Raw genomic sequence first — 24429 nt, 5'->3', positions numbered from 1 at the left:
TATTATATATATGTATCACTTATTACATATATATAGCAGAAGTATGTATTTATAGACTGAGTCCTGTGCCTTATTTTTACTTGGCAGAAGACAGGCTTTCTTTTCTTTCCTTTTAATTAAGACCACGCAGTATTCCACCGCAGGGGTACACCAAGGTTGCCCTCACATTCCCTGATTTAGGGTTTCAGATTTACACTTCCATTATTTTCACTGTCAAAGCCCCGTCCCCCAGCGCAGAAATACCCTCACCCTCCAACCCCTCCCCCACGCCCGCCGTCCCAGCGGCTCCATCATTTTCAAACCCCTTGTCACGAGCCCAGGGCAGGCCCAGCGCCGAACGCGACCTCCGCCTTCCACCGCGTACCCCGCGTCCCCGCCGCAGAGCGGAAGGACGCGGCACCGCGCGCGTCGCGGCGACGGAGCCGCACGGCCCCTCCCCTCCCCTAGCGTCTCCCGGCCGCCGGCGCCACCCGCTCAGAGGGCCCGGAACGACCGGCGCCTGGCCTCGCCCGGTTCTGGGTGGACCGGGAGGATGGGCGCGGCCGGCTAGGCGCGGCGCTGGGCGGAGCTCCGGCGGGGGCGGGGCTCTGGCTGGGCGGGGCTCCGGCAAGCGGGGCGGGGCGCGGCCGGCGAGCAGGGCTCCTCCCCTTTCCTCCGGCGGCGCCGGCGGCCGCAGCACTTCCGGGTCGGCGCGGAGGCGGGGCGGAGGAGCCGCGGCGGCTGTTATTGTTCGAGTGTGCTCGGCCGGGCGCTGTCTCCCTCGGCTCGGTCGGTGTCAGTTTGTTCAGCTTCCCCTTGGACCCTCACTCCCGGCGGCTTACGGCGGCGGCGGCGGCGGCGGCTGCGGCGGGCGGGGCCTGGCTTTTCGAGGCCGAGTGGCGCCGGGGTGAGGGGCGCGGAGGAGGAGGAGCAGCAGCAGGAGGAGGAGCCGTGTGCCCTGGCACCGAGCGGCCGCGGCCATGGCGTACGCCTATCTCTTCAAGTACATCATCATCGGCGACACAGGTGAGGCCCGGGGCGCGGCGGCCGGCCGGGCGGGAGGCGGCGGCCCGGGGGCCGGGGCCGAGGGGCAAACGGCGTCGGGCGGCGGCGCAGGCTCGGTCGCCGCCGGGCGCCTCCCCGCCGCTCCATTTCCGCAGTGCTGGAGCTGGTGACGTGGGCACTGCGAGCGGCCGCGGCCTGGCCCGTCGCCCCCGCCCCGGCCCCGGCCGGGCCTGCAGCCGGGGGCCGCGGCAGCCGTTTCACCACCTGGTCTGGGGAGTAGATGACAGGGGAGCCGGCCTGGCTCTGAGGGTTGCACGCCCTGCCCGGAGCCTCTCACCTTGGGCCTCGCCGCCGCCCCCGAGAAAGGAAAAGGGGGGCCCGGGGAGAGCAGAAGGGGATGGAAGGAGGGTCTTGGCTTCCCTGACACATCCCACCTTCTCCGACCCGTTCACATCTGCCATGGCCTGGGCAAAGCGCTCCCCGGCGTGGGACAGCTAGCTGAGAAGGAGACATTAAAAAAAAAAAAAAAAAAGATATATATGTGTGTATATATGTATTTTTATCACTCTCAACTGCTAAGCCAGAATAAGTAACATCCCATTACTTGACGCCTGGGGAATGCTTTTCGAGGTCATTAAAACGCGGAAGAGTTCTGTCTCTGTCGACTTTTGCCACGTGTAAACTGGCGTTATTTGATAGTAATGCAAGGCCGTTCAGTGCTCTCTGGTGCGTGTGCGTGTTGGGGACACTGGCTTTTTTTCCGATACATGAAATCCAGGCCCACAACTGCCAATTAATCAGGTGACCTGATGTCCATTTGAAGCAGAAAGACATACAGCTGTTTTTCACTTAAAATGACATCCCAGTGTATTTTGCAAAGTAGTCAAACTCATTGAAAAAATATATTTTTAAATTATTTATGGATTTTATGGCATTACTGTGAATCTAATAATAAAACTGAGACGTGTTCAGGTGTTAAAACTATTAATATACCAGAGTCTGATTTCAGTGATGACTCTTGCACAACTTTGGACCCTTTGCACAACTTTGGAAATGTAAGCGGCAGCTTGTGGTTGTACTAGTGATATGTCAGGTTGAATAAGTAACACTAGAGGCATGTTGATTGCTGCCTAAAAGAAAGATTTTCTGCTGTAAATAGTGTTTCAGCAATGTTTTTTGGCGTGCGCGTCGAAACTTGGTGGTTCTCTATGCAGAATCCTAGATAAAGCAATGTTTTGCACATGTTCAGTAGCAAATTTATATACTTTTTAAAATGCTGAAGGAAGTGGCCTACTGGTACATTTTAATTTAGGTTGTAACAGTGAGATTGGAAGAGGAAATTCACAATAACTATAATAGGAATGGGTTTGGGAAGTAGCAGGGTGATTATGGACATCAGCAGTAGTGACAGTTGAAATTAGCCTTTGCAGGTTTCTCTCTTTGAGCATACCTACTGAACATCTACTGTGGGTGAAGAGTTCTGCTGGGAGTAGTGGGGCTGCAAATACTAGCAAGTTGGTGCTGGGTTCTTCGGAATTTGCCCTCATGCCAAAACAGTGTCCAGGCAGTTCAGAGGGAAGACATTCATCCTTGCCCTTGCTGCTGTTGCCACCTGGTCCAGGTACACTTGGCAGTAGACTGTCCACCGCGCCGCCTTCTCCCCCCTCCAGTAACTGTCGGGTCAGCCGTCTGCACACAGGGCTCTTAGGGGCCATTCCTCCATTTCCATTCATTCGTTTGACCTTCAGGGACCTCCACGTCTATGCATGACTTCCCACGCTGGTCTTCTTTCCCACTGTCACTAGTCCCTGCCTTCCTCCTGCCGCTGAGGCCCTGTGCTTTTACCTGGTCACTGCTGCTCCTGCACTCTGTTTGGAGTGTCTCTCTGTCCAAATTTGTCTGTCCTCAAAGTTTGACTAGAGTCTTCCATAATGGTTTCACAGTCAGCGTTTATTAAGTTCTTTTGATGTGTTAAGCATTCCTGGTATCCCAACTGGAAGTGACTACACCTCCTTATCTGGATGTATCCCCCTTTGTATTAATTCCTGTTTTGTAGATACTTGGGTGGGCATTTGTGTTTAATTACTTATCTTTTATGGGCAGAAAAGGTGTTTTTGCATGGTTTTGTATGCCAGGAAGATCTTAGTAGAAGGTAGGCCCCGATACTTAATTACATTATTGAAAGAATAGCCAAACAGGCCATAATGTTCCTATTAGTATACATTGATAACTTGACAGAAGAATTTTTTAGCCGAGTTCTGCCACTTTCTATTGATATCAACTTTGACCAGACCCCTTTGCCATGTTTTCTTAATTCAAAGTAGACCCACTTAATGTGCCCTCCCCACACATGCAAGAATGATAGTAAATCAATAGTGGGAGAGCCATCCTAATTTTTTTTTTTAACGTCATAGTGTGGAAAACATGCATTTTTAAAATGAAGAAAATCACTCCTTTTCCTGGTTTTCAGTTTTCCTACCTATTGAAACAGTCATTATTAGCGTGCCCCCCCCCATAGTGAGATTAAGTAAGGACAGATATAAAAACACTGCACGTGATCAAGATACTGCTGAAATGTTCCTTTTCTTACTATATGGCCAAGTGCAGTTAAAATATAGCTTTAAAATTTTTCATGGGTAATGTCTTATTCCTGAAAAATCATTTAGGAAAATGTGTCATTTAAACCTAGATATAAAGTGGAAATTGGTTTTTAACAAGCCTGGACTAATATCATAAGCAGATAATTATCAAATGCAGAAGGAGAGAAAAATTATAATAAAACTATAATTGTTGCTTCTAAATTCTGGCATCTGCCTCCCATTTAATCTCATCACTGCCCTCCTTCTCGTTTCCTGCCTCTCATCTTGGTATACAGAAGCACAAACCTAGTTGTGTTCTATCTGAAATACCCTTTCTTCTGAGCACCACTCCCCAAAATCCCACTCCGGCCAAAGTGAAAATCAGGTCAGAGTTTTTGATTACCTTAGCAGCTCCTGTTCATTCATTCATTTTTTCAAGGTGATAACAAACCCCACCCTTGCCTAGCTCCCTGTACTAGTTTCCTCCTCTCTTCTTTCTTTATTTAACCACCCCCACAGTTTGGTTTGCCTGTTTTTTGCTTAAAAACTTTGAAGGACAAGTGTTGTATGAGAAGGGATTCCCTCGTAGCTTAGTTATTAAAGAATCTGCCTGCAATGCCGGAGACCTGGGTTCAGTTCCTGGGTCGGGAATATCCCCTGGAGAAGGGAATGACAACCCACTCCAGTATTCCTGCCTGGAGAATTCCATGGACAGAGGAGCCTGGTGGGTACAGTCAGTGGAGTTGAAATAAACAAGACAAGGCTGAACACACGTTATCCTAACATCTGAATGTATTTTTTTATTTGAGATATGATTGACGTATAACACTGTTTTAGTTTCAGGCATATGATTTGGTAAGTAAGTGATTTGGTAAGTAAATATGTTGTGAAATGATTACCACAATAAGTTTCGTTAACATCCATCACCACACATAGCAAGAAAGTTGTTCTTTCCTTGTGATGAGACCTTTTAAGATACACTCTCCTAACTTTCAGCTGTTCCATACAGTGTTGATGACTATATTCATCATGCTGTACATTACATCCCTAGGACTTATAGCTAGAAGTTTGTACTTTTTGATCACCTTTAGTACAGCCTCTTAAATAATCTTTTTGTTTGTTTGGAATGGTTTTGACTTTGTTTTAAAAGTGAGGGTAGGCATTCAGTATCAGACATGTTCAATAGATAAGTGGATGGGCTCTTGGGGGAGGTGCTGCACTACCTGGAAGATAATACTTGATTTGCCAGGTGGGCAAAGGGGAAATATCTAGTAGATAATTGCAAGTACATGTTTGTAGCTCAGTCGTTGATGTTTTTAAAACATAGTGACATTTGTTGTCTGACTCTTTGTGTCTCCATGGACTGCAGCACGCCAGACCTCCCTGTGATACTGGCAAGTTGAAAACAGAGCTGTACCATGGGCCATTTTATTGAAGACTTTGCATGTGAAAGAGAAGGAGAGAGTGAGAAGTTTAAAGTTGATTGCAAGATCAAGTTGGCTGGTGTGTGTGTGTGTATTAGGATAGGGGAGACTTGAGGTCGAAAGTTTGAAATTACTAGAGAAAGGGCAGGGGCTAAATCCCAGAGGATTCCGGGAAAGAACAGCATTTGATTCTCTGTAGGTTTGGAACTGTAACAGCTGGAAGACTTCTTCCTCTGGGACACTCTAATTTGAGTTTCTTTACATTCTTATGAGTCACCTGGTGTATTGGTTTTTTGGTGTTTTTTTTTTTTTTTCTTTTAAAGATTCACTGAGGGCCTAACCCTCAGTGATTTTGAGTCACTCGATCTGAAGTGGAGCTTCATGTTGCAAAACCTAAGGCCAGAAACAATGATCATTTTATATAATTATATGAGCAAGTTTGTTAGACTGTTTCGGAAAACACACAGTAGGAAAACAAACTGGGAAGTTGGGAGGTAGAAAAATTCCATTAACTTTTTAAAAATTATAAGATATATCATTCATGTAAAACAAATTCAAATGTATATGTTAACACAGTTTAAGGAATAGAGTTGAATCAAATAACCCATGTGAGAGAAATACAGAGCCTCATCACTTGAGTCTCCACAAGGCTTTCTCTCACCTGAATTCTGTATTAGTCCTTCCTTAGCTTTTCTTCATAGACGTCTCACCTAACACATCCCTGAACTACAGTGCCTAGTTCTGCCCATTTTTGGATGTGTTTAGTTGTTTTATTAAATGAGAGAGCTATGTTCCTGAAACATATCTTTTAATGTCACCCAGAATTTACTTGAAGTTTTCGCTTTCTGCATGTTATTTCCTGTCCTTCAGGATTTTTGACTCCCCTTCCCCTTTCCATCCCAGCCAGAGTATTTGCTGCCTGCTTCCCCTAATATTTATATTGGTCCTGAGACTGCCTTTTGAGCCACAGAGGCCGCGGCCCTGGGTTTCTCATCCCTTTGCCCCTTTCTCCTCTCCTGGTGAAACTGCCTCCTCATCTCCAATCATGCCCCACTCTTCTCTCTGGTGCTCATGTCCTTTCTGTCCCCACTCCATTGCTGCTCCCACTCCAACATGAAATTAATTTTCTCCTTTATCTCTCCCCCTGCTCCCCCTCCCCCATGTTATCTCCACAGCTCTCCTCCTCTTAGCCTGTCGTTTTGATGTTTGACTTGAGCAGATCCTAATTTTGCCAGCTCAGCTGTTTTTCCCTCTCACTCTGGCCCAGCTGTGCTTGCTGCATTTTGTTATTCTGTGCTCATCTTCAGTCTGGGAGGCTGTGTCCTTTTGCCACAAAAGATACAACCGCGTACTGACTGCCCCCGTCCCTCTCTCAGACTTCTCATTTTCTGTGACACTTCCCCATTTGTTTTCATCAGTCGCATTCATTTGCAGGTTTTAAAATACTCCACATTCTAGCTGTTATTCCTCACTTGTAAGTAAAGGACACCCAGCAAAGAGATGCAGAGTTCCCTCTGCTGTCATACACTCATACACACCGAAGTCGCTCAGTCATGTCCGACCCTTTGCGACTCCATGGATTGTAGCCCACCAGGCTCCTCGGTCCATGGGATTTTCCAGGCATGAATACTGGAGTGGGTTGCTGTTTCTTTCTCCAGGGGATCTTCTTGACCCAGGGATCAAACCCGGGTCTCCGGCATTGTAGGTAGACGCTTTACCGTCTGAGCTACCAGGGGATCCCCATAGGCACCCTTTTTAATGCCTGCTGCTGCTAAGTCACTTCAGTCGTGTCCGACTCTGTTCGACCCCATAGACGGCAGCACACCAGGCTCCCCCGTCCCTGGAATTCTCCAGGCAAGATCACTGGAGTGGGTTGCCATTGCCTTCTCCTTTAATGCATGCAGTGTTCCTCAACTCAGACAACTTGGGTCTCACCTTTGGAGATACTGTTTTAGTGGATCTGCAGCGAGTCCTGGACATCTGTATTTTTTAAAAAACATCCTTTGCAGTGGTGTGTGGCACTCCCCTCCATGTCAGTTGTGGGCTCTCTGCCTGACTTTTTCTAAAATTAATTCTTTCCTGCTTTCAGGTTTTCTGCTCTCTGGGATTTTAAGTAATTGCTGAGGCAGCAGTTCAGTTCAGTTCAGTTCAGTCGCTCAGTTGTGTCCGACTCTTTGCGACCCCATGAATTGCAGCACGCCAGGCCTCTCTGTCCATCACCAACTCCCGGAGTTCACCCAGACTCACGTCCATTGAGTCAGTGATGCCATCCAGCCATCTCATCCTCTGTCATCCCCTTCTCCTCCTGCCCCCAATCCCTCCCAGCATCAGAGTCTTTTCCAATGAGTCAGCTCTTCGCATGAGGTGGCCAAAGTACTGGAGTTTCAGCCTTAGCATCATTCCTTCCAAAGAACACCCAGGGCTGATCTCCTTTAGAATGGACTGGTTGGGTCTCCTTGCAGTCCAAGGGACTCTCAAGAGTCTTCTCCAACACCACAGTTCAAAAGGATCAGTTCTTTGGCACTCAGCTTTCTTCACAGCCCAACTCTCCTTCATATCCAGGTTTAATCCCTGGGTTGGGAAGATCCCCTGGAGAAGGGAATGGAACCCACTCTGGTATTCTTACTTGGCGCATGGACAGAGGAGCCTGGTGGGCTACAGTCTGTGGGGTCACAGAGAGTCAGACATGACTCAGCGACTAACACTACTTCTACTAAGGCATATCCTGGGTGAATTTATACAGAAATCTCTATCACATTAGTTTTTGGCACTCTGTCTACCTAGTGGATTCTTAGGAAGAATTTTCCACACTTTTTGTAGTTCATCTGCGATATGGAAAGCTTTTAATCCTTTAACTGGTTTGTGGGAAGTAACCATTTCATAAATGAAGAAACTGAGCTGTGTCCTTTGGGAAAAACTATTTCTTCTCTCCCACAAGCTCTTCTACTTTTCATAGCTATGATGTACCTCTAAGTTTCTCCAGTTCTTTCTTGAAAGTGTTGCCATTTTCAGGGGTAGCTGACTGTTACTATGTTACTGGTCCAATCTGAGGGAAAAAACAAGAAAATGAATGTTGATGGATGATGAGTGAAGTTCTTGAAGGCACAGAGTTAGTGCCTCAGAACATGATGAATGTACACTAGGTAGCCTCTGCTGGTTAGGCTGCACGCATTGACCAGTTTATTTCTCCTTTCAAAAAGGATTTAATTGGGCTTCCCTGGTGGCTCAGATGGTAAAGCGTTGGCCTGCAATGCGGGAGACCCAGGTTCGATTCCTGGGTTGGGAAGATCCTCTGGAGAAGGAAATGGCAACCCACTCCAGCACTCTTGCCTGGAAAATCCCATGGACGGAGGAACCTGATAGGCTATAGTCCATGGGGTCACAAAGAGTCAGACACGACTGAGTGACTTCACATACAAATTTTCTACAGTTTTAAATGCAAGTAAGAGAGAGTGTATTAGTTTATGTTGCTAACATAAACCACCATATTCTTAGCAGCTCCAGCAATGCAAATCTTAGAGTTCTGAAGTTCTGCATAAGTTCATGTACATGGCATTACATGTCTGAAGTCCGATGTATGTCTCAGTGCGCTATCATCAAGTTCTTGGCAGGTTGGGTTCCCTTCTGGAGGGTCCATGCTCATTCAGGTTGTTGGTGGAATAGTTCCGTGCTGAGGTCTCCATTTTCTTGCTGGTGTCATCAGTTCCTGGCTTCCTGAGTCTACCCACCTAGTCATGTGATTTGGCCCCCTTCCTTCATCTTCAAAGCAAAAGTGGGTTAGGTTCTTCTGTGTGTTTCTGACTCTTCTTGAATCATCCAATCTCTCATTGAAGCCGGGAAAGGTTTTATGTTTTAAAGACTTACATAATTAGATTGGGTTTACCTGGATAATCAAGGATAATCTCCTCATCTCAAGGTCTGTAATCTTAATCACATCTGCATGGACCGCCTTGCCTTGTAGGGTAGCATACCCATAGGTTCTAGGGATTGATTAGAGTGTGTGTATCTTGAAGCAGGTCAGTGGGGGAGTTTATCCTCCCTACCACAGCAGGCTGAGGAGAAGCAGTAGGTAGAAACAATAAATTGAAGTCAGAAATAGCATTAATATCCATGCTGTGTACACTTTTTTGAAGTGGACACTGTATTTAGCACCACTGCAGAAGGAGAAGAGGATGTCAGAGGATGAGATGGTTGGACAGCATCACCGATGCAATAGATGTGAACTTGGGCAAACTACGGGAGATGGTGAGGGACAGGGAGGCCTGGCGTGCTGCAGTCCATTGGGTCACAGAATCGGACACAACTGGGGGGCTAAACTAAACTGCACTGCAGAGAACTCTCTCTCATCTACTTACTTACAGTAATGATCAATTTTTTAAAAGTATGTGTACTCATATACTTATTCCTTAATTGAGTCTTGAAAGACATTTTCTTCTGGTTCCCTTAAAAAAAATATAGTATGGTGAAAAATGTAAATATACAAGTAGTATATTTGAACATGAGCTTCCCAGGTGGCACTAAGGTTAAAGAACTGCCTCCCAATGCAAGAGACATAAGAGATGCTGGTTGGATCCTTGGGTGGGAAGATCCCCTGGAGGAGGGCATGGAACCCACTCCAGTATTCTTGCCTGGAGAATCCCCATGAACACAGGAGCCTGGCGGGCTACCGTCCATAGTATCTCACAGAGTCAGACACAACTGAAGTGACTTAGCATGCACACACGCATATTTGAACATATGGGGCCTTTTCTAGGGGTATAACTCATTGAATCTGAACAATTATATCCATGAGGAAGGCTCTACTTTACAGTGAAGGAAGGTGGACTGATTGTCACATCACACAGCTAGTTAACTGACCAAGCTGGAATTTGAGCCCAGATCTTTCTGACTCCAAAGGCCATGCTCTCTCTCCCATGTCATACACATTTCTTAATTCCCACATATTCCATATCATACCTCTTGTGTTGGCTTATCAGCTGCTTGGTCTGTGGAGTTGATGTGGAAGTACACAGTCCCTCAGTTCGCTTTTCTACTAAAACAGAAACTACCTCCACTCTGCAAAACTGAGCAGAAATATTCTATCAATAAAACAAGGATAGTCTTGTTTACTGCTCCTCAGCAGCTCTGAGAGCTTGGGCAGCCTCTTCAGTCTCTGAATCTCAGTGTCTTCATCTATAAAATGGAATAAATAAGTGAGATTTTATGTGTGACTAAATAAATGGTTAATAATTCATGTTCTTTTTTTATCTTTTTTATCATTTTTATACTTCTTTGAATGTCTTCAAGAATTTCCCCATATGCATTTGAAAAACTAAACCAAACTTGACCAATGCTATATAGTGTTTGAATTATGCTGTTCATAGCAAAAATCATTTCTTTCACCCTCCGTGTGAACTAATATGTTAATATGTTGATTTTTTTTTTTTTCTTCACTTTCTTGTGTAGCTTGCTCATTTATGGCCAGTTGATAACTTGAAAGAGTCTGCCATCTTTGACTCTCATTTCTCCAGAGTGGTTATCCGGCAACTCTCATCTTTGTTTCAGCCCTACTGTGTCACTTTTTTTGAAGTCTATTTTTTGTACAGCCCAGTACTCTTATTTTTTTTTTTTTTAAATTCAATCTGAGAGGCTGTCTTTTACCAGGAGAATGTAATCATTAGTGAATTTGAATTTTTTCCTGCCATCTGGCACCGGCCTAGTTCAGTCATGAGCAGGGGTCAAGGCCTAGGTCCCAGGTTGTCCCTTTACTCTGGACTTCCTGGGGAGGCACACTTGTCCCACACAGGAAGCAGTATGGTAGACAGATCTCCCAGGCTTGTGTAGTGTCCTTATAGGACAATCTGAAAGAGCATGCCTGCCCATAAGTTACTTGTGCAAATGAACAATTCATTTAAATTCCTGCGTTTTCTCTCTGTAAGATGTGTGTAGTACTCCTGGCTTAGTGCACTCTATAGAGGTGTCCACCAGTGTTGTAAGTTTTGGGGTTTTTTTCCTCTAACTTTGGAGCTGTCTTTGAAACTCAAGTGTCAGTAGTTTGTTTCCCTTCATTTATGTACAGTTGATAAACCAGTGTAAGTGGTGCATTTGTACCTGCTCTGCAACCTCTGGCATTATTAACATTGATGGATAGCTCCCCCTTAACATTGGTCCACCTTTAGCAGTAACTACTGGAGAAGGCAATGGCACCCCACTCCAGTACTCTTGCCTGGAGAATCCCATGGACGGAGGAGCCTGGTAGGCTGCAGTCCGGGGGGTCGCTGAGAGTCGGACACGACTGAGCGACTTCACTTTCACTTTTCACTTTCATGCATTGGAGAAGGAAATGGCAACCCACTCCAGTGTTCTTGCCTGGAGAATCCCAGAGACGGCAGAGCCTGGTGGGCTGCCGTCTTTGGGGTCGCACAGAGTCGGACACGACTGAAGCAACTTAGCAGCAGCAGCAGTAACTACTATGCATCTAGGAGGCAAATAATACGTTATTCTAAGTTCTCTTGGGTATTTTAGCTTAGACTGCATTCTTGAAAATTTCTTAAGGGCCTGCTGTTTGTGATTAGAAAAATATCTGGATTGGCATGGTGGCTCCTGCTTACTCATTGCTTTGGTAAAGTTCAGACATCTTTAGCTTCAGTTTTCTCATCTAGAAAATGTCAGTAGTACTAAGTTACCTACCTCACAGGATTTTTGTTAGCTTGAAACAAACATTGTACACAGATGTTTTGAAGCTGCAGGGTGCTTTATTAATGCAGTATTTTAGAGATAATTTTTCTTATATGTTGAGTATCCTAAAATTAAGTTGCGGGTTTGGACGGGGGTGGTTTTTTGCTTATGGAAAAAGGTATTCACTATGCTGACTTTAAAACTATAATTACTTGAGTTGAAAGAAGCAAAACAACATGTTAACCTGCAAAATGGCAGTTCTTTGATCTTGAAATTCTCTCTGGACTCTATAAAAGAAAAAGTCTTTTCCAGACTCGGATGAGAAGAATATTGGGTAGGAGGTGCTCTTTTTCACTGGTCTCCAGAAAAGAGGTTGTAAGACGGAGAGTTGTTTCCTATACTCACTCATGGTGTCTTCAGGTTCCTTGCCAAAGTTTCTCTTAATTTTGAACCCCTTTGGAAAGAGGCGGTTCTATAGATCTGCAGGAGTCTTCAGTATAAATGAATCTATTGATCAAAAGTTATCTTCTCTGTTTGGCCCAAGTATTGTTGGTTCAGTTTTAACCGTTTCAAAGGGCAAAGTAAAAGTACATTTGTCCACAACTACTTATGTTAAATGCTTTACTTGATAGAAATATTAATAAATAGGGAAATTAGTTACTAGGTTATAAACTGAAGCAGTAGTAGTTGTTTGCCTGGTGAGATAATTGACCAATCCTTTAAGAAAAATATTTGTTACACTTTTCCCAGATGACCTTTGGTATGGGGTGAAGAATTTCTTCTGGTTTTGCAGCTAAGTGGATTTTTAACTGGTTGAATAACTTAAGTACTGTCCATGTAGGCCACCTGGAGAGAGCATGCTGCTATATTCAATCCTAGATTTTTACATTTTATATTGGCAACAACTTGGATAAACTCCACTTTGGTTGAAAGAGCTAATGTGTGGATTACACCAGACAGAATCCAGAATGGCTGACTAAATTTAGCAAAGTGGAGTTTAATAAAAAATGAAGTGAAAGCCCTATATTTACTTTTTTCTTAAAAAAAAAAAATATATATATATATATAAGATGGAGGTAGCTGGTTAAATAGCAACACATGTCTAAAAACTTAGAAGTTTTACATAACTAAGTCCAGTAGGAGTCCACAAAGGAAGAAATGTGACTCTCAGTAAAAGTGTAATGTACAAACAAGGCAGGTAGTAGTTGTGCTTAGTCAGGACTCAACTGCAGTTCAGTTATGGGAACTTGTTTCAGAGGGACATCTGCGCATTGGAATCTGTGCTCAGAGACCAGTCAGGGTGGTACAAAGGTGTGTCAACCATATTTCCCAACATATTTAGGAAAGGAAGAATAACTGAAACATTTTAACAAAAAAAGACTTAAAGGAGAATATAACAATGACCTCAAATACTTAGGTGACTGTCATATTAAAAGGGGGCTTCAACTTACCCTTTGTGGCTTTTTGCAGACAGAATCAGGACTACAAGTAGACGACTCGCTGTGAAATGGAAAGAGTATTAAGTGGTGAGTAGGTCGGTTACTGGGGTGTTCAGGCAGAGGTTTGATTGACACATTAGGACATGGAAGATGAAATTTATGCAACCAGTAGGGGATTGGATTCAAATATTTTTTTCTTTTTAAAGAAAGTTAAGGTATTATGTGGGCATTCCCGGTGCTGGAGTTAAGAAAAATGAGCAGGACTGCCCTACCCTAAGGGGGAGACAAGTTTGCCACAATGACAAGATAGTGTAATAGAGACTTGTCTATGCAGAGTACTGAAGGAGCATGGAGAAGACTCATTCATTCTACCTGGAGTGAACAGCTCATGACATTCAGATTTTCAGTAAACGTTTATTGAGGACCCACTGTATGCTGAGGACTGTGCTATAGCTTTCATACATTTCTAGCAGTAGTCCTAGATAGCTCTTGACCCCGTTTTACAAATGATAGATCAGATGTGACACGATCAGACGCTTTGAGAACTTCCCCACCTGATAATCCTGTAGAATCAGTTTGTGCTTTTGCCTCTGTTTGGGTATTTGTTGTGTATGGAGAACAGAGAATGGAACTGAGCTCCTCAGTCTTTGATTTTGCCAGGAAGGTGGGATGACTTTATATCAGGAATGTTCTGCAGAGTGTGGTCCTATGGAGTTTTTTGTTGGGATTTGTGGAGGCTCAGGAATACAGGAATCTTGGGACCACACTATGAAGAGCATTGTGTGGTATAAAGAGTTGGTTTCATATGCTGTGGTTACAGCTTCATAAAAGAAGCTTTATTCCCCATCTCTGAATGGGATAACTAACTCTTCACTCAGACTTCTGACAGGAGTTATTGAGGCCTTTCCACCATTTAACCTTTTTTTCTTTCTTAATCTCCCCACCCCCCCCCATCCATTTTGGCTTACAGTTTCCTTTCTTGGAGAATTTACCCAAGAAATGGAAAAATCATATTGGATTTGAATGTGAATCTGTGAATGTTGAGCCTTAGCCATAAAGTAAGTCTTGTTAAAAGTACTGCTGCTGCTGCTACTAAGTCGCTTCAGTTGTGTCCGACTTTGTGCAACTCCATAGGCGGCAGCCCACCAGGCTCCGCTGTCCCTGGGATTCTCCAGGAAAGAACACTGGAGTGGGTTGCCATTTCCTTCTCCAGTGCATTAAAGTGAAAAGTGAAAGTGAAGTCGCTCAGTCGTGTCCAACTCTTAGCGACTCCATGGACTGCAACCCACCAGGCTCCTCCACTGTGGGATTTTCCAGGCAAGAGTACTGAAGTGGGGTGCCATTGCCTTCTCCATTTAAAAGTACTACTGATTAGTTATTCTTTAGTGGCTTTAAGGAGTTAAAAAAGGAAATAAAAATCTTCAGTTTCACAACGCATTATTTTACTTTCAGGCTTCTAATTTTCTTAGCAGACCAGTATTTAATGTGACTATTTATAATCACACTAGAAGTTTTGCTAGTTATTTAAATGCCACATCACACTGGAGGTTGTTGGATGGGGCTAGTGAAAGTATTGCTTATATAGTATTTGATGTTAAAATAGATCTTTTGAAAAACTCAGATTTTTTTTTTTATAAAAATGATGAATGTTTATGGTGAAAAATGAAAATTTAAATACTCCACCATTTTACATAGTATAGTAATGATTTGTGTATCCTTCTGGAAATTTTCTGTGCATCTTTAAACATGTATGTGTGTGTGTGTCCATCCGTCCCAGCCCCACCAATATGATTGCTGTTCTTCACCTTTTTTTCGCTTAAGGGTAAATCTTGGGTGTCTTAACATATCACAAATAAATCTATCTCATTCTTTTAAAAAATCTGCATAGCTGAACCATTAGTACTTCAGTCAGTCCTCAGTTTTCTTAGTCCTGATCTGTGCTAGCAGACAGCAGAAACCTGCTGTGGTCAACTTAAGCAGAGCAGCGTTTTATTGTAAAGATAGGATGCTCCATAGAACTGATAGGAAGGCAGTATAATCAAGCTTGAAAATGGCAAAACCACAGAAGGCAAGACACAGCCAGACTCCTGCTGTCAGTACAACCTGCTGAAGCAGATGCTGGTGCACGCCAGTCGTCCGGCACCTCCCCTGTAGCCACTGTGGATTCTTTCTGGTTCCTGATATTGACGCATTCCTTCAAGATTCCAAATTCTGAACAGGCGCATCTGATTGGTTCAGCCGAGGTCAAATGTGACCACAATGGAATGTCATAAATCATCTTCCATTAAGAATAGGAATTTAGAAAGAATATTAGTATTTAATTGTGAATTTAAGTATTCATGTATCAATACTTAAATTCAACAGGCTAGTCTTAACATTGTCTGTGTTGACTGATACCAAGTCTTCAGGGATTTAAGGAGCTTGATTTAGTTACTGTTATCATGTACTTCTTATTAACCTAGCACTGCAAGAAATGGATCGTTCTGCTTACAGTCTTTGATTTTGATACTCATTTACATCATAACATACTACTTAGACATCATGTGCAGTAAACTTACTGTATGGTGATTATAGTGTACGTTTATATCCAGACACCTTCTTCCTTTTATAACATCCTGAGAAAGTATCCTCTTCAAGCTACTTCATTGAAATTTACTTGTGAGATGCTAAGTTCTTATTTGGAATCTTTATGAAACAGTCAGGAAAATGGTCAGGTTAAAATATGTTGACACACCTGATCTATTATTTTTTTAAAACCTTCGTTTGTTAAATTTCTGCTCCGTCAGAGTCTTTAAGCTTATAGAATATTTCTTTTCTTTATCTTACTGTTGATGCTAATACGTGGTAAGTGAGATAGCTTCTTTTTAGTTAGGGGAGGTATTGTTTGCAAGTAGTAATATGTATCTGAGAAGAACAAACTCAGGAGGTTGGGTGGTACAGTGGAAAAATATGACTTATATTGTAAATTTAAAAACCTTATTTTGAGTTTCAGTTCTGCTTCTCACTGTGTTTTAACTTGAGGCATGTCATTTAAGCCTCCGTTCCTTCATCTTTAAAATAAGGTTATCAGGAATTCCCTGGCAGTCCATGATTAGAACTCAGTACTTTCACTGCTGTGGCCTGGGTTCAATCCCTTTTTGGGGAACTAAGATCCCACAAGCTGTGTGGTGTGGCAAAAAAAAAAATGAGATTATCATTCCTGCTTTACTGATGTCATAGGCTTACTGTTATGGTCAAATAAGATTGTATGTGAAGAGAGAGCTTGTTTTCACCTTCAAAATGTCAAAAGTCATGCATATATTTTACATAAGACGAGTGTGTTAGCTTGAACTCAATTATAGAAGTCCATAGCTGCAGTAAAAACTACTTGTTCATACTGAAGTGGGTCCTTTGGGTATTAGGCAGGTATCAGGTAGTCTCACTATTCTAAGCTCAGTGATCGCCAGAGATTCTAAGTGGAAACCAGGATAACCGTGTTTTGAACTTAACCTGTACCGAGGTGCAGCAGCACATCTTCACTGTTTTCTGTTACTTATCTGTTACACCAAGCAGGTAATGGTGTCATATTAGTTGTAGCTGGAAGACTAAAGAGGATCGGAGAATGAGACCAGCATTTTAGTCGACTATAGCTAGGCCAGTGATTCTCAGACTTCAGGCAGGGCACATGAGGATCACCTGAAGAGCTTGGTGAAATACTGATTTAAGGACTCCACCCCAGAGTTTCTGACTCATTAAGTTTGGGGTGGAGCTGATAATTTGCGTTCTAAAAGTTTCCAGGTACTGCTGATGTTGCTGTTCTGGAGAGCACACTTTAGAGAATCAGCGCTTTAGTGAAGGCGTGTAATTCATCATCCAGGGTGATCCCTAATTCATCAGGACACCAGGGATAACTAAGCCTGTCCCTGGCAAACCAGGATACAGTGTCATCCTCATTTTACCTATTCGAAAAATCATTTTACAAAGAGGGTTATGCAATAGAATTGTCACCTAGCAGATGACTCAGGGTACCCAAGGTTGGTTGGCTGGTTGGCTGGTTGGTTGGTTGGTTGATTGATTTTTATGTTAAATTCCCAACTGTGATGATTTAGTCTGGTTTTTTCCTTGATCCCTGTCCTTGTAAATATTCATTAAAAGAGAACAGAAGTGTTCTAGATTCTTTAGCTGATTTGTTTGCCGTGAATCCTAGCATAAATGATGTGGATGGGTTCTTTCACTGGGTGTGTAATTGGATGAGATTCTGGAGAATAATTTCCAAATTTGTGTCTTATCAGCACAATAATAGGTACATCTTCTTACATTGCAGCCCAGGGTTTAAATATGTATGTAAGTGCATACGTGTGTGTGTGTGTGTGTGTGTGTGTGTGTGTGTGTGTGTGTAAGGCAATAGCTTGCATATAGCACTTGTCCTATCTTTATTGAGTCCCTGCAGTCTAGTATTTGCTATTTTGTTCTAGTTCATTTTTTTAATGCTAGTTGTAACCGAGTAAATTGATTTCACTGGTTACAGCCTACTATTTAGAGAACATTGCGCAGAGGACCCCTTTGCTTCCTACGTACTGTGACTTCCTAAGATTCTGAGAGGTATACTTCAGTTTCCTTCATTCTGATTCTTCTCACTCTCAGCCATTTTCCACCATTAAAACAAACTAGTTCGAGAAAATCCCAAGAATGGGAGGAGAAAAAGGAAAGAGATGCTATTTTTAACCACATTTCTGCTATGTTACTTGCTATTAAATTTAATATTCTGTCATTTATTCTCTATGTAAATTAGGTAGTGCTCCATTTTATTTTTTAAATTTTAAAAAGTTATGAATTGCACCTAGCTTTGTTTTCGTGAAAATACTGTACAAGCTAGGTCTTTCTTAAGAATATCTAAACTCAGCTTATATTAAAAAACCCTCAGCTTCACCGAATTAAATTTTTCTTCTAATGAAGAATGTATTCATCACACTAGTTCTAAGAGTCCAGGTAGGAGATGGAAATGAGAAACAGAAGTTTGAACAGGGAAAGTCTGGTGTAAAGAACCACTGACTCTGATGTGGGGTTAGAGTAATGGGGAAGTGGACTAAGAGTATTCTAAAGAATACAGAACAGCAGGTGGAGGGCCCAGCCACTGTCCCTAAGACAGAGGCAGAATGTGGAAGGAAGGAACACTCCCTGGAGACTTAACGTTTTCAGAGGGAAATTACACTTAAATCAGGGGCCGATAGTGTCAGAGACGCAGTTCTTAATGTCACGTGGTCATGATTTCATTCTTCAACATCATTTTTCTACCTGAAAAACCCACTGTTGGGAATAAAAATTTTTTTGAGAAATTGACTTTTTAAAATGTAGACTTGTTTGTCATTATATAGAAAATACAAGTGTGTCACTGTTAGATCTTTTCAGCAAGCATTCAGTACATAAATTCTGCATTCACTGAGCATCTATTAATTCTAAGCCAGGCCACAGAGCAGAGTGGTTTTCTAAATGCAGAATGTTATTGCTCCTAAGGGAGGCAGGTAGATGTGTGAATTGATAACAGAAGTATGATACAAGAGGTGCTTAATGAAGTGTGTAGAGAGCACTATGGCCGAAGTGTGCAATGAAGTGTTAGTCTGACTTTGTGCCAGGAAAGGGAAGGAAGCATAGATGTGTTTTTTACCTTTTATTCTTTACATGCCGTTTCTTTTATTCCTTGCAGTAGCCTTCTGAGTAAAGTGAATGTATGATTACTGTGATACAATAAGCAACCAAGGCCTTGAGACCTGAAACAACTTTTTCTACCATTGTCACACATGGGATCCAAATATAGTCCAGTGTTTCTCTCTTAAATTGGTGGTGTACATTGAAATACAGGAGGCTGCAATGGTGAAAGTTTACCAAATATAAAGCACATTTCTGAGAAGAATTTCAAAAGTGAATTAGATGTGTTCCTGTGCTTAGGGGTTGCTGGTCTGGCAGTGCTGGTAGAATCCATCAGAGCTCTGGAGATGGAGAAGGCTTGGCCATTTCATAGAAGGGTCCAGAGTGTTTTCCTCCCTGCCCTCATAGCCTTCACTGAGAGGTTTCTCAAATAAATGCTCTGTCTTCCTTGTTTCCTCTTCCCTTATTTTAATATTTCTGGTGTTTGAGTCTCTTTATTTTTTACTGATTACAGTAGGAATCATTAGAGACAGAGTCAACAAGACTGAGAGACCAATGAGTCCAAGGAAAAGGAGGAAGGAAAAATTGCTCCTCACAAGTGCATTTTTGTAGGTTTTCTTGGACTGCTTAATAATTTTAAGAAACTTGTCTCAGAGCTCAAAACAACAAAAACCTATTCTCTCACAGTTCTGGAGGTCAGCAGTCCAAAATCTAGGGATGGGCAGGGCCTCTGAAGGCTCCAAGGAAAATCCTTGCTGCTCTTCCAGCTTCTGGTGGCTTCGGGGGCTCCTGGTTTGTGGCAGTGCAAGTCTAGTCTCCTTTGTCTTCAGACAACCTTCTCCCCTGTGTATCCATTTATCACTGGAATTAGGCCCAACCTGAATGCAGGCTGATCACATCTCAGAACCCTTAATTATACCTGCAGAGATCTTTTTCCAAGTTAGGTCACATTCAGAAGTTCCAGGAGTTGGGATTTAGACGTGTCTCTTTAACCCACTCCAGTCAGCAACAGATGAGTATCTAATCGCAGTAAATGAGAGGATTGCTGTCTCAGATGCAAGGGGGATGATGTGTGGGAAACCAGCAGCATGGAAACAACTCTGAAGTCATTTTATTTAAAAGATAATTATAGATTGTGAATATTTTCTGCAGTTGTAGAAACTAGATATTTAAAAATGTGAACTCAAGGTCAGATCAGTTTGGTTGGAGATTTTGCTCCTCAACTGTATTCATCTTGAAGAATCCTCTAAAGTTTTCATTAAAAATTTTGAATATGCAAAACTCAAAATTTTGGAATTTGAACCTTATGATATTCCTGTGAAGTAGAAATGCCATGTTTTTCTTTTTCCCATTTTACAAATGTGGAAACGGAGCTTAGTTTCTATAATAAATTTTGTCTGAGGTTACAAGTTATGAAATAATACAGATGAACACTGGTGTCACAACTGTAAAGTTTATATTCTTTTTAACGTATCTTGCTGAGTTTATTAATTTTCTATTTAAAAGAGCAGACCTCATTGTTTTGTCATGTTTCACGGGTTTCTTGGTTTGGAATGTGAACATGAAGAATAAAATTTTCTCTTTGCAAAATAAGCCACAAATAATTTATACCACATTGCCATCTCTCTCGGGGAATGCAGTGGCACCCCACTCCAGTACTCTTGCCTGGAAAATCCCATGGATGGAGGAGCCTTGTAGGCTGCAGTCCATGGGGTCGCTGAGAGTCGGGCACAACTGAGCGACTTCACTTTCACTTTTCATTTTCATGCATTGGAGAAGGAAATGGCAACCCACTCCAGTGTTCTTGCCTGGAGAATCCCAGGGACGGGGGAGCCTCGTGGGCTGCCGTCTACGGGATCGCACAGAGTCTGACACGACTGAAGCAACTTAGCAGCAGCAGCAGCAGCAGCATACCAATACTCCTTGTGGAGAAGGCGCCATTGCCTAAAAACATCGCTGGCGGTGTATTAATTAGATTCTTGGGCCTAACCAAAGACTGAATCAGAATTTTTGGGGTGAGGTTTTAGGAATCTACATTTTTAATGAGTGTTACTTGTAATTGTTTGGTATTAATGTGGTAATCAGGTAGTCAGTTCTCACCACAACACTTAGGCCTACTGAGGACAGTGTATTGGACCCTGAGTAAAGGAAGAAGGTAAGGTGACTTCACAGTAGAAACTCTTAACAGCTGTTAAGTGCAGCAGTTTCTATTAAAGAGTGGTTGAGTAGCTAAAGCAGTCTTTAGAAAGAAGAACAAATTTGGAGGCACCATGCTCCCTGAGTTCAAGCTATATTAGAAAGCTGTTGTACTCAAAACAGTATGGTATTAGTATTGGCATAGACATAGGTCAATGGAACAGAATAAAGAACCCAGGGGTAAACACATACATATGTGGTCAATTAATTTATGACAAAGAAGGCCAGAATATACAGTAGGGAAAGGACAATCTTCATTAAATGATGTTGGGAAGACTGGACAGCCACATACAGAAGAGTGAAACTTACACCATATGAAACTGAGGGTGGACTTATAATTATATCTTAACCAAATGCCTTCACAGCAGCACCCAGTAATTGGAAGGGGCCTAGTCAAGCTGATGCATCAGAAAGACCCATCACAGTGTTTTCATTTTTATTGAAGTATATTGTACTTATAGAAAAAGGCACATGTCCTAAATATATAGCTCAGAGAAGGTTTGTAAACTGGACACAGGTAACTCTTACTATACAGGAGCCCTCTTACATTTATTTCATCTGATTCTTGTAACAGTGCACCAAAAATAGTATAGGAATTTCCCCAATTTTATAGATAGAATTTTGAAGCCCAGAAAGGTCAATTTCCTTGCTCCATGTTACAGCTCATAAGTGACAGAACTAGGATTCTAACCATGGTTTTGAGGCATAAAGGAAATACTATGGAAACCCAAGGAACTAATCCCCACATTAATTCTGCATGGGGATTGATAGCATCTTTGGAACAGGAAGGCTTTAGTGAAGAAAGCATTGGAATCTCTAAGCATGAGTTTAGAGTTGCCAAGGAGTGACAAGTTCCTTGGTAAGAGATGCCAGAGGAAGAATGTGGTGTCATTTCAGAGGACAGAAGGTGATGTGTTGTGCTTCACCACAGGCTCTCTAGACCGTGGTGTGATAATATGATCTGTTAGGATAACAATTTCTCAAAGAACGTTGTTTACTATTTCGGACATCTTAAATTTTATATATGTGCATTTTAGCAAAAATTTTCAGAGGTTTATACAAATAGATTTGAGGCAAAGGTTGAAGGCAGAAAGACCATATCTTATTGAGAGCCAGAACTGGAGCACTGAGGATTAAGAGGGAAAAGCATGGAATTCAAGGTATTTCTGAGGAAACTGATGAGATTTGTGAGCCATTAGCTGTAGGAAGAAAAGGAATTACGAGATTTTCTTGTTGATGTGATCCATTGGGAACCAACTTCAGAGATAAAGAAATACTGAAGGTGACTCTTTGAGTTGTTGGGAAAATGGTAGGCAGGAACATGAAACAGAATGGATTAGGTTTTACAAGTTTGCATTCCCAACCTGAAAGAGTTAAAGTGGACATGTTCAGAAGGCAGTTGGATATAATGAGAATGAAATTAATTAAGATGGTGGCTAGAGAGATGGGTTTCAGTTCAGTTCAGTAGCTCAGTCGTGTCCAACTCTTTGCAACCCCGTGAATCGCAGCACGCCAGGCCTCCCTGTCCATCACCAACTCCCGGAGTTCACTTAGACTCACATCCATCGAGTCAGTGATGCCATCCAACCATCTCATCCTCTGTCATCCCCTTCTCCTCTTGCCCCCAATCCCTCCCAGCATCAGAGTGTTTCCAGTGAGTCAACTCTTTGCATGAGGTGGCCAAAGTACTGGAGTTTCAGCCTTAGCATCATTCCTTCCAAAGAACACCCAGGGCTGATCTCCTTCAGAATGGACTGGTTGGATCTCCTTGCAGTCCAAGGGACTCTCAAGAGTCTTCTCCAACACCACAGTTCAAAAGCATCTTTCTTCGGCACTCAGCCTTCTTCACAGTCCAACTCTCACATCCATACATGACCACAGGAAAAACCATAGCCTTGACTAGACGGACCTTTGTTGGCAAAGTAGTATCTCTGCTTTTCAGTATGCTATCTAGGTTGGTCATAACTTTTTTTCCAAGGAGTAAGAGTCTTTTAATTTCATGGCTGCAGTCACCATCTGCAGTGATTTTGGAGCCCAGAAAAATAAAGTCTTGACACTGTTTCCACTGTTTCCCCATCTATTTCCCATGAAGTGATGGGATCAGATGCCATGATCTTCGTTTTCTGAATGTTGAGCTTTAAGCCAACTTTTTCACTCTTCACTTTCACTTTCATCAAGAGGCTTTTTAGTTCCTCCTCACTTTGTGCCATAAGGGTGGTGTATGTCTGCATATCTGAGGTTATTGATATTTCTCCCGGCAATCTTGATTCCAGCTTGTGCTTTTTCCAGCCCAGTGTTTCTCATGATGTACTCTGCATATAAGTTAAATAAGCAGGGTGACAATATACAGCCTTGACGTACTCCTTTTCCTATTTGGAACCAGTCTGTTGTTCCATGTCCAGTTCTAACTGTTGCTTCCTGACCTGCATACAGGTTTCTCAAGAGGCAGGTCAGGTGGTCTGGTATTCCCATCTCTTTCAGAATTTTCCACAGTTTATTGTGATCCACACAGTCAAAGGCTTTGGCATAGTCAACAAAGCAGAAATAGATGTTTTTCTGGAACTCTCTTGCTTTTTCGATGATCCAGCGGATGTTGGCAATTTGGTCTCTGGTTCCTCTGCCTTTTCTAAAACCAGCTTGAACATCTGGAAGTTCACGGTTCATGTACTGCTGAAGCCTGGCTTGGAGAATTTTGAGCATTACTTTACTAGCGTGTGAGATGAGTGCGATTATGTGGTAGTTTGAGCATTCTTTGGCGTTGCCTTTCTTTGGGATTGGAATGAAAACTGACCTTTTCCAGTCCTGTGGCCACTGCTGAGTTTTCCAAATTTGCTGGCATATTGAGTGTAGCACTTTCACAGCATCATCTTTCAGGATTTGAAATAGCTCAACTGGAATTCCATCACCTCCACTAGCTTTGTTCGTAGTGATGCTTTCTAAGGCCCACTTGACTTCACATTCCAGGATGTCTGGCTCTAGGTCAGTGATCACACCATTGTGATTATCTGGGTCATGAAGATCTTTTTTGTACAGTTCTTATGTGTATTCTTGCCACTTCTACTTAATATCTTCTGCTTCTGTTAGGTCCATACCATTTCTGTCCTTTATCTAGCCCATCTTCGCATGAAATGTTCCCTTGGTATCTCTAATTTTCTTGAAGAGATCTCTAGTCTTTCCCATTCTGTTGTTTTCCTTTATTTCTTTGCATTGATTGCTGAGGAAGTCTTTCTTATCTCTTCTTGCTATTCTTTGGACCTCTGCATTCAGGTGCTTATATCTTTCCTTTTCTCCTTTGCTTTTCGCTTCTCTTATTTTCATAGCTGTTTGTAAGGCCTCCTCAGACAGCCATTTTGCTTTTTTGCATTTCTTTTCCATGGGGATGGTCTTGATCCCTGTCTCCTGTACAGTGTCACGAACCTCATTCCATAGTTCATCGGGCACTCTATCAGATCTAGGCCCTTAAATCTATTTCTCACTTCCACTGTATAATCATAAGGGATTTGATTTAGGTCATACCTGAGTGGT

At 42.7% G+C, this 24429-nt stretch overlaps 1 protein-coding gene across 4 annotated transcripts in view; it reads left to right on the top strand.

Moving 5' to 3' along the window:
* Positions 1 to 691: 691 nt before the first annotated feature.
* Positions 692 to 24429, top strand: part of RAB2A (RAB2A, member RAS oncogene family) — a 71632-nt gene continuing 47894 nt past the window's right edge. For 2 of the 4 annotated variants that reach the window (XM_086336884.1, XM_086336882.1), the window contains exons 1-2: positions 692 to 1005; positions 13115 to 13170. In XM_086336884.1, the coding sequence (XP_086193010.1) occupies positions 13152 to 13170 (19 nt within the window). In that variant the 5' untranslated portion in view covers positions 692 to 1005; positions 13115 to 13151. The remainder of the gene's footprint in view (positions 1006 to 13114; positions 13171 to 24429) is intronic. The other 2 variants (XM_086336883.1, XM_086336881.1) reach the window with 1 other exon arrangement.

This window comes from Bos grunniens, chromosome 14 (assembly GCF_055505025.1).
Source record: "Bos grunniens cultivar Pamir isolate PY7600 chromosome 14, Bosgru_T2T1.0, whole genome shotgun sequence".
Classification (NCBI taxonomy): domain Eukaryota; kingdom Metazoa; phylum Chordata; class Mammalia; order Artiodactyla; family Bovidae; genus Bos; species Bos grunniens.
This window is presented reverse-complemented; position numbering and strand designations above follow the sequence as displayed.